General features: G+C 34.7%; 4 protein-coding genes across 4 annotated transcripts; 2 read left to right on the forward strand and 2 right to left on the reverse strand.

Moving 5' to 3' along the window:
* The first annotated feature begins 575 nt into the window (after positions 1-575).
* Positions 576-2,595, forward strand: LOC106167718 (uncharacterized). Its single transcript, XM_013546572.3, has 4 exons — positions 576-729; positions 1,025-1,112; positions 1,781-2,190; positions 2,451-2,595. Exons 2-4 carry the CDS (start codon positions 1,037-1,039, stop codon positions 2,475-2,477), a joined length of 513 nt encoding a protein of 170 aa, XP_013402026.2. The 5' UTR covers positions 576-729; positions 1,025-1,036; the 3' UTR covers positions 2,478-2,595.
* A 497-nt stretch (positions 2,596-3,092) lies between these two features.
* LOC106167721 (uncharacterized) lies at positions 3,093-5,673 on the reverse strand. The gene is made up of 4 exons (XM_013546578.3): positions 5,490-5,673; positions 5,147-5,224; positions 4,096-4,509; positions 3,093-3,904 (listed from the first exon to the last, which is right to left on the reverse strand). The coding sequence occupies exons 2-4, from the start codon at positions 5,211-5,213 to the stop codon at positions 3,879-3,881; spliced, it is 507 nt and encodes a 168-aa protein (XP_013402032.2). The 5' UTR covers positions 5,214-5,224; positions 5,490-5,673; the 3' UTR covers positions 3,093-3,878.
* A 2,041-nt stretch (positions 5,674-7,714) lies between these two features.
* LOC106167719 (uncharacterized) lies at positions 7,715-9,761 on the forward strand. The gene is made up of 4 exons (XM_013546574.2): positions 7,715-7,832; positions 8,126-8,213; positions 8,891-9,304; positions 9,613-9,761. The coding sequence occupies exons 2-4, from the start codon at positions 8,138-8,140 to the stop codon at positions 9,636-9,638; spliced, it is 516 nt and encodes a 171-aa protein (XP_013402028.2). The 5' UTR covers positions 7,715-7,832; positions 8,126-8,137; the 3' UTR covers positions 9,639-9,761.
* A 1,369-nt stretch (positions 9,762-11,130) lies between these two features.
* LOC106167720 (uncharacterized) lies at positions 11,131-13,226 on the reverse strand. Its single transcript, XM_013546575.3, has 4 exons — positions 13,060-13,226; positions 12,526-12,604; positions 11,514-11,927; positions 11,131-11,313 (listed from the first exon to the last, which is right to left on the reverse strand). Exons 2-4 carry the CDS (start codon positions 12,590-12,592, stop codon positions 11,288-11,290), a joined length of 507 nt encoding a protein of 168 aa, XP_013402029.2. The 5' UTR covers positions 12,593-12,604; positions 13,060-13,226; the 3' UTR covers positions 11,131-11,287.
* Between the last annotated feature and the right edge of the window lie 2,873 nt (positions 13,227-16,099).

Raw genomic sequence — 16,099 nt, forward strand, 5'->3', positions numbered from 1 at the left:
TTTTGGATTATTAATAATATGTTTTGGTATCTTGTCTTATATAGGATATTAATGATTCATAGACATCGTCTGTATTCGAAAATACTTGATTCTTGATTTTAGCACCCTGACAGCGAATTTTAGTGTCTGTTTTTTTTTTAAATAATGGTACTATTCTTCTCAATGGTATTACAAGGTTTTAGCAAATGTACCTGGCTGAACTTCGATGATGTGGTTATTGAATTAACTGTAATTACTATCATAGAAAACAGGGTGCATTCCACTTAGCAATAAGTAATACTTTTCCTGTTGGAGTTAGTAACCAGGGACTGGTCCAGGATCAGCCAGGGTGATTGGATGATCCAGGGCCTTAAAAACGGGTGCCTTTTTTTCATGCTATTTCCATTTTTAATTTCATTGTCAACGTTTGGTGTCCTTTTTCCCCTGAATTCGGTATTTCCTGATAAGTTCATTTATATCTGAAATGATTCCAATTAAAGATGGTTTTAGACAAACATAACACTATTTGACCTTTTATCAATGCTATTTCCATATTTTTGTACGTACATTTGTTTTCCTGCTTCTCCTTTAAATCATCCTACGTTTATTACTCATGGTTATATAAATTTTTGCTATAAATAAGAACTTGAAAACTAGCTTTACGTAGTCAGTTCATCCGCGACTGGTCGTCAGATTGACAAGGCAAGACTTCTGACAATATTGTTTCAGTGATCAGCTTTCATAAAACAGGTAGGCTGTAGGTTTGTGATCGTGTATTTCTCTGTGGATTCAAGTAGACTAGGACAGATGTGGGGCTCTAAAGTAAAATAATCATTCTATTTTTTTATCATAACTTTTTTCAAAAATATTTTTGAAGTGCTTCGGATATGATTTATATTGACACAAGTATTATTCAAAATTAATTCTATGCGGGCATTGAACGTCTAATCAAGATGATAAGTAAAACAATAAAACATAAAATATAATGATTTCGAATGCGTTGTTATAGCTTGAAAAAAAAAAACGGTTTTTATCGTTCTTGTAGAAATAACTGAAGATGTTTTCCCTGTGTATTGCCGCCGTTGCTGTGTTGGTCTCTCTCAACCTTGTCCACGCTCAGGAGACGGGCACCTGTGAGTATTTGTAATTATTGAAATTTTCATTCTTTTTTCGGAAGATGATATCTCTTGCTACAGTCCACACTTCTGCCATTCAAATCGGCTGTATCAATTGTATTTTAGGTTGAAATACAACTTTTATCTTATAAAAGTACAGTTGCTACATATTAAAACCAACTGAGACCGTCCAAATATCAAAATTACCCAAAATTAACAATGAAGTACACTAAAATTTAGATGATATCATTATTTTAAGAATCTAGTATGATGTTTAAATATATAGATTTCAAAAGAAAACCCGACGTATGGTTTGTGCTTCGGGAACAACGTTTAAAATGATCTGTTAGATGACATTTTCGTAGAACATGTAACATGTATCGTATTCAAAAACACAAAATTACGTTAACTGAATTTAAAAACATCTCTGCTATGTTAGTCTTAAAAGGAAAGAAATTATTTAATCAATGCTGGAAAATATGAAGTAAGTATCTGGTTGTAAAGCGGCATAATTTTCAGATTCAAATGTTGAATATTGATTATGATATATGAAAATAAAACAGATAAAAGATAATGATTGGCCATTATTTCCCCACTGATATTTAAAAGCTTTGACATTCAAACATATTCAAGGTAAAAAATAAACTAAATCTTGATAATTATTTATTTACTTTATTTTATTGCAGTTGTGCGTCTTCGATCCCAAAATGAACCCGATTATACTTGGGGACTCCATTCTAACGGCGACGCATACATCATGAAAGGATTCAGTGGAAATTTTTTCCGTATTGTCCCAGGGTTAAGCGGACAACCAGACACCGTGTCCTTCAACTCAGTGGATTACCCGAGCTCCTATCTCCGTCACCACGGTTTCTTGGTGAGCCTCGAAAGTTCAAAGAACCCAAGGAATGGTCATATGTTCGTGAAGGACGCCACGTTCTACCCTCGACCTGACAAATTTCTTCAAGGATACACGGCCTACGAGTCTGTGAACTACCCTGGGCACTTCATCCGCCATGCTGGCCACAGACTGGAGATACGTAGATACGACGGCTCTCTCCTGTTTAAGAGGGATGCCAGTTTCAAAGTTGAGCCGGTACGTAGACAGTTTGTTATTTACAACTCAACTTGTGACGAATTTTGTTGATCTTCTGTGTAGTTGATATGGTGCGCCCAATCAGCGTTTTGTCTGTGAAACAAGATGGTATAGATGAAAGGAGAGATCTAAAATACCATAATTTGTTGTCAAAATTCATACGAAAGAGCATTTATAATTTAAGACCGCGTTGCCATTGCGTTGCATGCGTATACAGTATTTACTGGAAGAAATTGCTTATATAATTCTTTATATTTCAGAATTGCTGGAAAAATGTGACAGTTTAATTCCTACTCGCCATATGGCAAGGGCAGAAACGTTTGGTGCACGTCCAAATAAAATACCATATTCGGTGAAATTATTTATGGAATAAAATAGTGTATTAAACATTTTATTGAAGAATTATTTTTGGATACTTTTTAATTCAATAAACTAACGATCTTTTAAAATTGGTGAAATGGAACAGTGATCAGTATAGGGCTTACATAAAACATCTTAAATTCACTATTGCTTGTAACAGAGCAAACACACGTGAATTCACACTCTAATAGCACGTGACGTCACTTTCGCCAGCCCGTCGTTTCTTTTATTAGCTGAGACAACGCTATATCAAACCATACAAACAAACAATGAATGTTTGACGTAGAAGCGATCTTTAACAAACAAATTTGGTTCGTTTTACATGTTATTTTTTAGCAAGCCAATATACAGTGCATTTAGATTTAGACATAAACATACATATATCTATAAAACTGATGAAACTAAAATATAATTCAACTGAGTAGAATATCTTTTAGATTAATTGCTTTATCCTAAACAATTTTGTAGGACTCGAGATCTGGAATTACGCGTAAGTGGACGGATACCATCAAAGATACGCAAAAACTAAAACAAAGAGAGAATTAATATTGCATCATGACCTTTAATATTTTGAGGAACGAAAGCAATATTAAAACATCTTAAACCAAATTATCCTCATTATTTAAAAAGATGATCAAAAGAAATAATAACATGAAACTTTAGCTCATTTCTCGGTGTGCTAGTTGTGCTAGGTAGCATTGGACTGCAAGCATATTTATTTTTAATTATTTCACAAAACCTTTAAAAGTATGCCAATGGATATTAAAGAATAACCGAGGCATCCTATTTCCCCACACAACCACCACGGTGCGACGCTTTTGGATATGCAAATCATAGTTTTTTTTTCAAACAAGTCGTCTAATTCGGAAAGAAGTGCATTAAATTAAATTAATATATATCTTTACCTTACATACTTAATCAATACAAAACGGTTTATATGCTTCTCAAAATTTGTGTGAAATCAGATATGGCAGCTGTATCTTCTCGTACAAAGAGGAGACATTCTGACATGTATTTGTTTTGATTTTTTTTCACACCCGGCAGGATGGAGAATATTTTGTGTGTGGGGAACTAGCTCTTGTAACATGTAGTTGAATACATGTATAGGTAAATTGGTGTTTCTGTCCATAACAGTCCGCCAACGTTTAACATTAAACGTCTTCTGCTCCACTGCTCAACACAGAATGTTAAGTCTTCAGTTACTATTATTTTAATATTATTCAAACATAAAAAAGTATAAATTGCCCTCAAATGTCTCCATATTTCACTGAATGCGGCATTTTATTTGGACGTATATCAAGTGTGTCTGTCTTTGGGATAGTAAGGGCTTAAGTGTGGCATCTTTCCAGTAAATCTGAAAACAAAAAAATACTTTTCGTAATTTTTTCTGTAAGCACTAAGCAAAAACAAAGGTAAAAGCAGAGAGAGAAAGAGAAAAAATGCCACGGTGGGCAATAAAAATTTATACACACAAAAGATTATCAACTACACAGAAGACCAACAAAATTCGTTTACATGTTCAGTTGTAAATAACTGTCTACGTACCAGTTGGCTCAGCTTTGAAACTGGCATCCCTCTTAAACAGGAGAGAGCCGTCGTCTCTACGTATCTGCAGTCTGTAGCCAGCATGGCGGATGAAGTGCCCAGGGTAGTTCACCGACTCGTAGGCCGTGTATCCTTGAAGAAATTTGTCAGGTCGAGGGTAGAACGTGGCGTCCTTGTCGAAGATGTGAGGATTCCTTGGGATCTTTGAACTTTCGAGGTTCACGAAGAAGCTATAGTGCCGGAGATAGGAGCACGGGTAGTCCACGGAGTTGAAGGACACGGTACCTGGTTGTCCGGTTAACCCGGGGACAATATGGAAAACATTTCCGCTGAAGCCTTGCTTGATGTATGCGTCGCCGTTAGGATGGAGTCCCCAAGTATAATCGGGGTAATTTTGGGATCGAAGACGTACAACTGCAATTTAATAAAGCACACACGACATAATATTTTATTTTTCCAGCTTAAGAACTTTTATATCTGTTTGAATATAAGTGGGGAAATAAAGGTACTACTGTTTTATTTTGATCATTTAAGTTAAGAAGTAAAATGTTGCAGCCTGCAATATCAAACAGCATGGATCCACAAAATGTGTAAGTGAAGCCATTTACAGAAAAACTCTTACTTCATATATATCAGGCACTATCCGATATTTTGTTTAAAATTTCAATGAAATTCGTGTAAATGACTACCTTTAACAGATAATTATTTATTTATTTATTTAGCGTCTTCAATATTTGATGAACATAAAAATCATGCTTCTATGTGCCAGGTAACTTATGTCCACAAAAATTTTAACGAACTGCCACTGTACTGGAGCTACAAACCGAAATTATATCTATATCACATCTATACAATAAGTTATCCTGTTCCAAAAGATAAAAAACAAACACTGTAGTCATATGAATCCCATCTTCTTAATTATAGGTCGATAATTTGAGATCTGGTTTTGATTTTTGGCAACTGTGCTGATATAAGCATTGCCTAACAGAAATAATCTGACTGAAAATTTAATTAAAATAGATGTTGTTTTTTTACAATTATAAATACTTACCGCTCTGTTGGGCGGGAACGAGAGGGAAGAATAAAACAGCAACGGCGGCAAAACACATGGAAAACATCTTCAGTTATTCTTTTGGGAAACATAAAAATCGATTTTCAGATGAAAAATTGTTTAATAATAAAAATGAACATGAATTCCTGTCTTTTTTTAACTACACACACAATATTTCTATCTAAATTATTCTAAAGGCCAAAACATTAAAAAGATAATAATTATAATAATAATAATATTATTATTAATGTAAATAGATTTTCTTAGTTTCTACATCTTAACAAACCTGTTCGAGTTCGGGACATTAAAAAAAAATTACACGTCTTAGAAACTGAAGGCCTACCTGTTAACGTATTTTGGTCAGTAAGATATCACAAATGTTTCAAAAGTCTTGGTTTTTGTCGACCAGACGATGAAAAGTTGACTGCGCCAAACCAAATTTTCAAGTTCTTATTTATAGGTCTACCAAACTCGTAGGCTATACAAAATGTTCATAATTAAGTTGTGCGGCCCACGCCGTGCCGCTTTTAAGTACTTGTCATGTCACGATCATCATACGAAATAGGCTTTGTCCATCCCAGTGCGGTTTTTCTTTCCTCAAACTGCAAGCCACATCCGCTTTGCATCCTTTCGTCATATCTGGAGTCTGAAAACAAAAACATTGCTTTGTTAAAACACTTTAAACGCCCAAAACCAACATAGAGGTGGATTTCACATGCTGAAGTGTCCAAAAATAAAATTGAATGAATTCAAAGTTGTATTCAATTTTTTTAAACAGGGGAATAATAATTTATCTAAAGCTTATTTTACTGTCGGTAGGGTGTATTTTCCTTTTTTAAGTATTCAGTGACAAGCAAACTAAAGTCGTCAAAAAACAATCAACTGCTCTATACAGAAGATTATAATTTTTACAATTATTATAATTTTTATACTTGTAAGAGATATCCAAAAACAAAACCAGTGATGACTGAATTTTCAAAGTGAGTAGAACGTTTCACAGATGGCCGTTTTGTACTTGTGACAGTAACTTATGTTTCTTCTTGGGGATAGACGATGAATTATTTTTTATTTCTCTTCATGCTTCCAGGACAGCAAAAATTTGATACAAACTTCTTCGTTTGGGACCCTAAAATAATCAAACATAGTTTGCAATCTATGTCTTTGTCAATTGCACCTCTATATTGGGTTTGGTGCCATAGGCCTACATACATCTTTTACGTATCTTTTATGCATGGAAAACATTCCCCCCATTGATCACGATTAATGAGAATTGTGCTCATGATAATGCCAATTCCACATATTGTCTACGTAAATCTTTGGTTTTTAAATGAGAATTTTTTATTAATGGTGATAAAACCACCGTCCGAATTAAAAATACCATGTAGGTCAATCGGGACAAGTTACTTGAACGAATAAAACGACCTAAATACTCACTCTTATTCAAAAATAACAATAATCATAGTGATGATGTTGTCACTGGCTGCCATTGGTGATGACAAAATCAATGAGCAGCACCCTGTAATCAGAACAAGGACAAGATCAGGAACCAGGACAAGACCGCCTCAATAGCCTAGGCAGGCAGATGAATCTTACCTTAGACTGGGTTCCGATGCCTAGATCGATCCATCTGGATCGGTCTAACTCCCTGGGGAGTCTCACTAATCTGCTATCAACTTAACCGGCTTGATTGTCTGTCACGCCTACCGAATCATCTAGGGGGTAAAAATAATTACTCCCTAACAGCTTTACTAGGCGTGCCAGACATTAAGCTGGTTAAGTTTGTAGCAAATATTGTAATAATGATCTTCTGTGTAGTTGATATGTTGCGCCCAATCAGCGCTTTGCTTGTGAAACAAATGGTATAAATGGAATGAGACATTGTTTGTCTTCAAAATTCATGTGTGTTTATGAATGCATATACTTACAGGAAGAATTTACCAAAAAAATTATAATTGTATTTTCAGATTCGCTGGAAAGATGTCTCAGTTAAATTCCTGACAGCGACTTTAAGAGTGTCTGTTTTTTTTTAATTTTTTTAATTTTAATTTTTTTTTTTTTTTTGGTACTATTCTACTCAATGGTGTTACAAGGTTTAAGCAAACTTCGATGATGTGATAAATAAATTTACTGTGATTACTGTCATAGAAAACAGGATGCGTTCCACTTAGCAGTAAGTAATATTTTTCCTGTTGGAGTTAGTAGCCAGGGATTGGGCCAGGATCCGCCTGGATAATTGCATTATCTTGGTTGCCTTTAATTCATGCTAATTCCATTCTTAATTTTATTTTCAACGTTTGGTTTCCTGAATTCGGTATTTCCTAATTAGACGTGGTCATTTACCTAAATGTGCAAAATTATGGGACTACAAATATCCATCTGAAGTGATTCCAATTAAAGATGGTTTCAGACAATTAATAAAACACAAATCATGAGGATTTTAATAGCGGTCGTGTCCTCATGACATTATTTGTCTTTTTATCAATGCAATTTCCGTATTTTTGTACGGAAATTTGTTTTCCTGTTTCTCCCTTAAATCAACCTAGGTTAATTACCCGTGGTAATATAAATTCTCGCTATAAATAAGAACTTGAAAACTTGCCATACGAGGTGAGTTCATCCGCGACTGGTCGTCAGATTGAGAAGACTCCTGACAATATTGTTTCAGTGATCAGCTTTCATAAAACAGGTAGGCTGTAAATTTGTGATCGTGTATTTCTCTGTGGATTCAAGTAGATAAGGACAGATCTAGGCCTCGAAAGTAAAATGATCAGGCTATTTTTATGAGATAACTTTTTTTAAAAATAGTTTAGAAGTGTTTCGGAAATAATTTATATTAAAAGTATCATTCAAAGTTAACTTTATGAGGACATTGAACGTCTCATCAAGATGATAAGTAAAGCAGTAAACTATAAAAAATAATGATCTCAAATGCATTGTTATAGTTTGGACAAAAAACACCAGTATATATTGTTCTTGAAGGAATAACTGAAGATGTTTTCCCTGTGTATTGCCACCGTTGCTGTGTTGGTCTCTCCCAGCCTTGTCCACGCCCAGGAGACAGGCACCGGTGAGTGTTTGTGTTTATTGAAATTTTCATTCTTTTTTCGGAAGATGATACCTCTTGCTACAGTCCACACTTCTGTCATAAAAATCCACCACAAAAACTGTATTTTAGGTTGAAATATAACTTTTATCTTATAAAAGTACAGTTGCTACATACTAAAACCAACTGAGACTGTCCAACTCTCAAAATTACCCAAAATTAACAATGAAGTACACTAAAATTTAGATGATTTCATTATTTTAAGAACCTAGTATGATGTTTAATTATATAGATTTCAAAAGAAAACCCGATGTATGGCTTGTGTTTACGGGTACGTTTTAAATAATCGGTTAGTGAGATTTTCGTAGAACATCTAGCCTGTTTTTTATGCTTATCAAGTATCCGAAAACACAAAATAACATTTATTGAATTTAAAAACATCTCTGCTACGTTCGTCTCAAAAGGAAAGAAATAATTTAATCAATGCTGGAAAATATGAAGCATGAATCTGTTTGTTAAGCGGCATAATTTTCAGATTTAAATGTTGAATATTGATTATGATATATGAAAATAAAACACATAAAAGAAAATGATTGGCCTTTATTTCCCCACTGATATAAAAAAGCTTGACATTCAAACATATTCAAGCTCAAAAATAAACTAGATCTTGATAATTATTTATTTACTTTATTTAATTGCAGTTGTGCGTCTTCGTTCCCAAAATTATCCCGATTATACTTGGGGACTCCATCCTAACGGCGACGCATACATCAAGCAAGGCTTCAGTGGAAATGTTTTCCATATTGTCCCCGGGTTAACAGGACAACCAGGTACAGTGTCTTTCAACTCCGTGGACTACCCGTGCTCCTATCTCCGACACTATGGCTTCTTCGTGAATCTCGAAAGTTCAAAGAACCCAAGGAACGCTCACATTTTCGACAAGGACGCCACGTTCTACCCTCGACCTGACAAATTTCTTCAAGGATACACGGCCTACGAGTCGGTGAACTACCCTGGGCACTTCATCCGCCATGCTGGCTACAGACTGCAGATACGTAGAGACGACGGCTCTCTCCTGTTTAAGAAAGATGCCAGTTTCAAAGCTGAGCCAATTGGTACGTAGACAGTTAGTTATTTACAACTGAACATGGAACGAATTTTGTTGATCTTCTGCGAAGTTGATGTGGTGCGCCCAATCAGCGTTTTGTCTGTGAAACAAGATGGTATAGATGAAAGGAGAGATCTAAAATACCGTAATTTGTTGTCAAAATTCATGCGAAAGGGCATTTTTAATTAGAGACCGCATCTCTCTCTCTCTCTCTCTCTCTCTCTCTCTCTCTCTCAGGTGTGTGTGTGTTTGCTATTGTTTTACATGCATATATTTTCGGGAAGAAATTACAAAAAATAATTCTTATAATTTCAGAATTGCTGGAAAGATGTGGCAGTTAAATTCCAAATAGCCATATGGCAAGGGCAGAGACGTTTGATACACGACCAAATAAAATTCCATATTTGGTGAAATTATGTATTTATGGAATAAAATAGTGTATTAAACATTTTATTGAACAATTATTTTTGGATACTTTTTTATTCAATAAACTAACGATCTTTTAAAACTGTTGAAATGGAACAGTGATCAGTATAGGGCTTGGCACGGTTCTTGTGTAAAAGATACATTTAAACATTCTAAATTCACTATTTTCCTTGTAACATAGCAAAACACACGTGAATTCACACTCTATTAGCACGTGACGTCACTTTCGCCAGACCGTCGTTTCTTTTACCAGCTGAGAAAACGCTACATCAAGCCATGCAAGTAAACAATGAATGTTTCACGTAGGCGCGGTCTCTAACAAACAAATTTGGTTTGTTTTACATGCTATTTTTGAGCAAGTGAATCTTATAGTGTATTAGGATTTATACCTACATATATCTAAAAAATTGCGGAAACTAAAATATAGTCTGTCTGAACAGTAATTCTATTAGATTTTTGTAATCCAACACAATAAGATCTTTGTATTGTTCTATCCCCATTTATAGTATGAGGAACCATATCAATATTAAAACTTGAAAATTTGTCCCATTTCACGGTGTGCTAGTTGTGGTAGGTAATATTTGCTGTGTTAGATGGGCTCCATTTTGATTGCACTGGCCTGCAACCATATTTATTTTTAAATATATCACAAAACTTTTAAGAAAAGTATGCCAATGGATATTAAAGAATAACCGAGGCATCCTATTTCCCCACACAACCACCACGGTTCGACGCTTTTGGATATGCAAATAATAGTTTTTACACACAAGTCGTCTAATTCGGAAAGAAGTGCATTAAATTAATTCAAATTAATATACATGTATATCTTTACCTTACATACTTATCCCCCAATATTATAATCAATACAAAACGGTTTTTTAATGATATATGCTTCTCAAAATTTGCGTGGAATCAGATATGGCAGCTGTAAGTGACCCTTTACCAGGGTGGCAGATTATAAAGGGGAAAAACCAGAGATACATGTAGTAAAATGACCGTCTATTTATCTAATGACATATCTGTGAATATCCTGTGAAAAGTCAACCTGTGGCCCTGGTAGAGGGTAGCTTTAAGTATCTTTTCGAAAATCGAGGAGACATTCTGACATGTATTTGGTTTTTTTTCTTTTTTTCACACCTGACAGGATGGAGAATACTTTGTGTGTGGGGGGAATAGCTCTTGTAAAGTACTTGTCTAAAATACCTGTATAACACGTACTATGAATATTGGTCTTTCATTAAACATGTTGCCATAGCAACTAAGTTTACATGGTTAACCATCACTCTGTCCATCACAGAAAAGGGGGGTGGAAGCCCGTCAAGGTTTAACATTAAACGTCTTCTGCTCCTCTGCGCAACATAATGTTAAGTCTTTATACTTAAAGCGTTAAGAATAAGACAAACACCATTTCCTTAGTTTCCGCATTTAATATCGAGTTACTAGCATTTTAAAATTACTCAAGCATGAAAAGTATTAATTGTCCTCAAATGTCTCCATATTTCACTGAATGCGGCATTTTATTTGGGCGTATACCAAACGTCTTTGTCTTTGGGATAGTAAAGGCTTAAATGTGGCACCTTTCCAGTAAATCTGAAAACAAAAAAAATGCTTTTCGTAATTATCTCTGTAAGCACCAAGCAAACACAAAGAGAAAAACATAGAGAGAGAAAAAAAGGGAGAAAAGGCCACGGTGGGCAAAAAAATTCATACACACAAAAGATTATCAACTACACAGAATATCAACAAAATTCGTTACATGTTCAGTTGTAAGTAGCTAACTGTCTACGTACCAATTATCTCAGGTTTGAAACTGGCATCCCTCTTAAACAGGAGAGAGCCGTCGTCTCTACGTATCTGCAGTCGGTAGCCAGCATGGCGGATGAAGTACCCAGGGTAGTTTACCGACTCGTAGGCCGTATACCCTGGGATAAATCTGTTAGGTCGAGGGTAGAACGTGGCGTCCTTGTCGAAGATGTGAGCGTTCCTTGGGTTCTTTGAACTTTCAAGGTTAACAAAATATCCATAGTGCCGGAGATAGGAGCACGGGTAGTCCACTGAGTTGAAGGACACTGTACCTGGTTGTCCGGTTAACCCTGGGACAATATTGAAAACATTTCCGCTGAATCCTTGTTTGATGTATGCGTCGCCGTTAGGATGAAGCCCCCAAGTATAATCGGGATAATTTTGGGAACGAAGACGCACAACTGAAATTTGATAAAGCACACACGACATTATATTTTATTTTTCCAGCTTAAGAACTTTTTTATCTGTTTGAATATAAGTGGGAAATAATGGACAAATATCAGTCTTGTAATTAAAGGTACTACTGTTTTATTTTGATCATTTAAACTTGGAAGTAAAATGTTGCATTCTAATATCAAACAGCAGGATCCACAAAATGTGACAGAATAGCCATTTACAGAAAAACTTAATTCATATATATATCAAGGATTATCTGATCTTTTCTTTAAAATTTCAATGAAATTCGTGTGATTACCTTTAACAGATGATTTTCTATGTATTAATTTTAGCGTCTCCAATATTTGATGAAACATAAAATTCATGCTACTTTGTGCAAGGTAACTTTTAGAATTTTAACGAATTGTCACAATACTCAAGCCACAAACCTTAATTATATCTATATTAAATCCATATAATAGATTCCAAATATACATATATGGCAATTTGAGATCTTGTTTTGATTTTTGGCAACTGTGCTGATATAAGAATTGTATAACATAAATAATCTGACTGAAAATTTAACTTCAAAAAAGCCTATCATTCATTATTATGAATACTTACCGCTCCGCTGGGCAGGAACGAGAGGGAAGAACAACACAACAGCGGCGGCAATACACAGGGAAAACATCTTCAGTTATTCCTTCAAGAACAATAAAAATCGATTTTCATATGTAAAAAAAAATATTCATCTAAAATCTCATGAATCCAATCAAAAGTGTACAAGTGTACAAAAGGCATGATGGAACCAAATGTTAAATAATAAAAACGAACATGAATTCCTTTTTATTTTCATTTTTACTATAAAAAGTACACACACAATATTTCTACAAAATAAACCAATTAAAAGTTGGTATCATTTTATTTTAGTTTGTTTGTCATCATCTCAAATATTAAATGTCTTTAAAAATCTTACTTGCAATGATTCTCATCTTAATGTAATTTTTTCTAAAAGCCAAAACTTTAAAAAGATAAAAATTATAATAATAATATTAATATGATTAATGTAAATAGATTTTCTTAGTTTCTACATCTTAACAAATCCATTTGAGTTCGGGGCATTAAAAAAATTACACGTCTTAGAAACCGAAGGCCTACCTGTTAACGTAGTTTGGTCAGTAAGATATCACAAATGTTTTAAAAGTCTTGCTTTTTGTCGACCAGACGAGGAAAAGTTGACTGCGTCAACCAAATTTTCAAGTTCTTATTTATAGGTCTACCAAACTCGTAGGCCTGTACAAAATATTCATAATTAAGATTCACGTTCCACGTCGTACCGCTTTAAATTACTTGTTATGTCACGATCATCATGCAAAATAGCCTGTCTATGCAAGTGCGGTTTTTCTTTCCTCAAACTTTGCAAGCCATAAATTATTTCGTAACATCTGCAGTCTGAAAACAAAAACATTGCTTTGTTAAAACATTTAAAAGCGCCATAGGCCAAAATTCATCTTTTATGTGCGAAAATTTCCTCCCATTGATCACGATTAATCAGAATTGTGTTCTATTAAAAGGAATAATCTATGGATTTTAAATGAAAATCTTGTATTAATGGCGATAAAAACCATCGCCCAAACAACACCGTGTAGGTAAATCGTGACAAGATACAGGGGCGGATCCAGGATTATTTGAAAAGGGGGGGGAGCAGATGCAAAGCCGACCCATACCCCCCCCTCCCTTGGCGTGGGGTTTGGGGTCCGCTGAAGGGCTTCGTAAAACGTTGGTAGTTTAGAGGGCGAACGGTGTTATTTGGTACAATTTAAAACTATGATTCATGATCAGCTGCTAGTTAAAATTCTAATTTCAAAAGAGGAACATTGGTGTGATTTTTTTTTAGAAATCGAAGGGGGGGGGGGGGGGCAGGACACCCGTGACACCCGACCTAAATCCACCAAAAATGACAATAATCATTGTGATGAAAGTTGTCACTTGCTGCCAATAGTGATGACAAATTTTTACTTATATATTTAAAAAATTGAGCATTCCGTATATGGGGTATAATAAACCTACTCTTTAGAGAATAAAAAAGTGTGAGTTAATATAGAGGTAAGGGGGGCTTTACTAGGATGCCAAGTGGATAGCGACTATTATTGTAAATATTGATTCAATATTACAACCTGTTGTTTTTACTTAACAACAACAACAACAACAACACACACACACACACACACACACACCAAATTTGACCGTTGAGCAGCAATACGTGTAACGAGAACAGGACCGCCTCCATGGCCTAGGCATTCAGATGAATCTTACCTTAGACCACCTTTACTCTGGAGTGCGTCCTTTCGGCGTCCCGTAGTAGTTTGGGACTAAAAAACATAATAATAATACTTTACGTGTCGACAACTGGCCGATCATTGAGGGGGGCGTCTCGATAGTCCGAAGGTTCATTGGTCCGAAGGTTCATTGGTCCGAAAAACGGTAACATTTTCATCGGTTTTTTAATCAAGGGTTCATTGGTCCGAAGATTCTGTAGTGAACTTTCGGACCAATGAACCTTCGGTGTTTTTACCTCCTTTCTACGACCACAGCGATTTATAATCGCTCTTACACATGGCTCTGTCGATGGGAAAACTGGTTGAATTGACAGTGTGTGAGTTGAAGAGATGAAGAAATGTGCCATTAATTAACAAGAGACATATATGCGAGTATCTCGTAAAAAATCAATCTGTTGCACTGGTAGAGGGTATACCATTTACAGTTTTTGTGCCGTTTGTTTAAAATGTTTTCACAAATATTATTCCAATGCTTTACGGTGATTTTTTGTGGTTTTAAAAATGTATTAAATAGCACTTAAACTAACATTACTGAAAACGTTTTAAACGTTATAATGTATCCAGAAAACGCTAATAATTATGGAAATTTCATCTTCATGTTTTCGTAAGTTTTTTTAATAACGTTATTTTATGTGGTATATAGGGTATTTAAAATATATTATTCTGTGTACTTGACATGTTGCGCCCAATCAACGCTTTGCTTGAGAAACAAATGGTATAAATGGAATGAGACATTTAAAACATTGTTTGTCATCAAAATTCATGCGATAGGACATTTACTTGCTTGATTGGACATTTACTGCGTCTCGCTCTCAGGTGCGCATGCGCGCGTGTTTATGCATGCATATACTTACAGGAAGAAATTACCAAAAACATTATAATAGTATTTTCAGATTCGCTGGAAATATGTCGCAGTTAAATTCCTACTCGACTTTTACCGAAAGCAGAGGCGTTTGATACACGTCCAAAAAAATTACATATTCAGTGAAATTATTTATGGAATAAAATTTGTATATGATTTGTGATTATGATTATTCATAAAATGTGTATGATATTATTCATAAAAGAATTATTTTTTGATATTTGATAAGAAAAGTCTAATGGACTTCGGTTTCTAAATAAGACTTTCTAAATAAGACTCATTAGTACTTTTGATGCTTTTGTAATTTCAAAATAACCTGATAATAAATGCAAAAATTTGGGCAAGGCGTATAGATGATTTTCATATATGATCTCAAACGCACTTCCCCACTTTTTTTTGTAAAAATGTAGTTCTCAAAAACAAAACCATATGGCTGAAAATTTTTATTTTCTTTTATTAGAATTACATATAGCCTACACAACCTTTAGAATTTCGAACTTTAATTTTCTTGTTTCTTATTCAACAATTTCAAAAACATTTTTTGAAATCATACTCTTTTTGCTATCATGACGTTGCTTTTGTCTGAACATCATGTTTCTTTGCTCAGACAACAACGCTAGATCACACCCTCTAAGCAAGCAACCGCAGAATGTTTTAAGCAACTTTTGAGGTACATGTAATTTTAACGTGCTATTTATGTGTTATCACATTTTAGTTTGGAACCCAATTTGACCAACTTTGAACACTTCATGTGAGTTCACATCAAATATGAAATGTTCCTACCAATGCATCGTTAAGTTTTGTGCAGAAAATAAACAAAGAAAAATATCTGTCCTAAAATCCCCAAGACTTAACAGTAACTTTGCCACTAACTAAGACAACATACAAGGCCTACACAGTGAATGTTTCGAAAATGAAGTTAGCACTTCGTGACATAGGGAATTTTAGGCCATATTTATAAATTTATTCTTGATACAAATGGAGTCAAAGTGGTGAT

This window comes from Lingula anatina, chromosome 2 (genome assembly GCF_051362555.1).
Source record: "Lingula anatina isolate TDL-2025a chromosome 2, LinAna3.0, whole genome shotgun sequence".
Lineage (NCBI taxonomy): Eukaryota > Metazoa > Brachiopoda > Lingulata > Lingulida > Lingulidae > Lingula > Lingula anatina.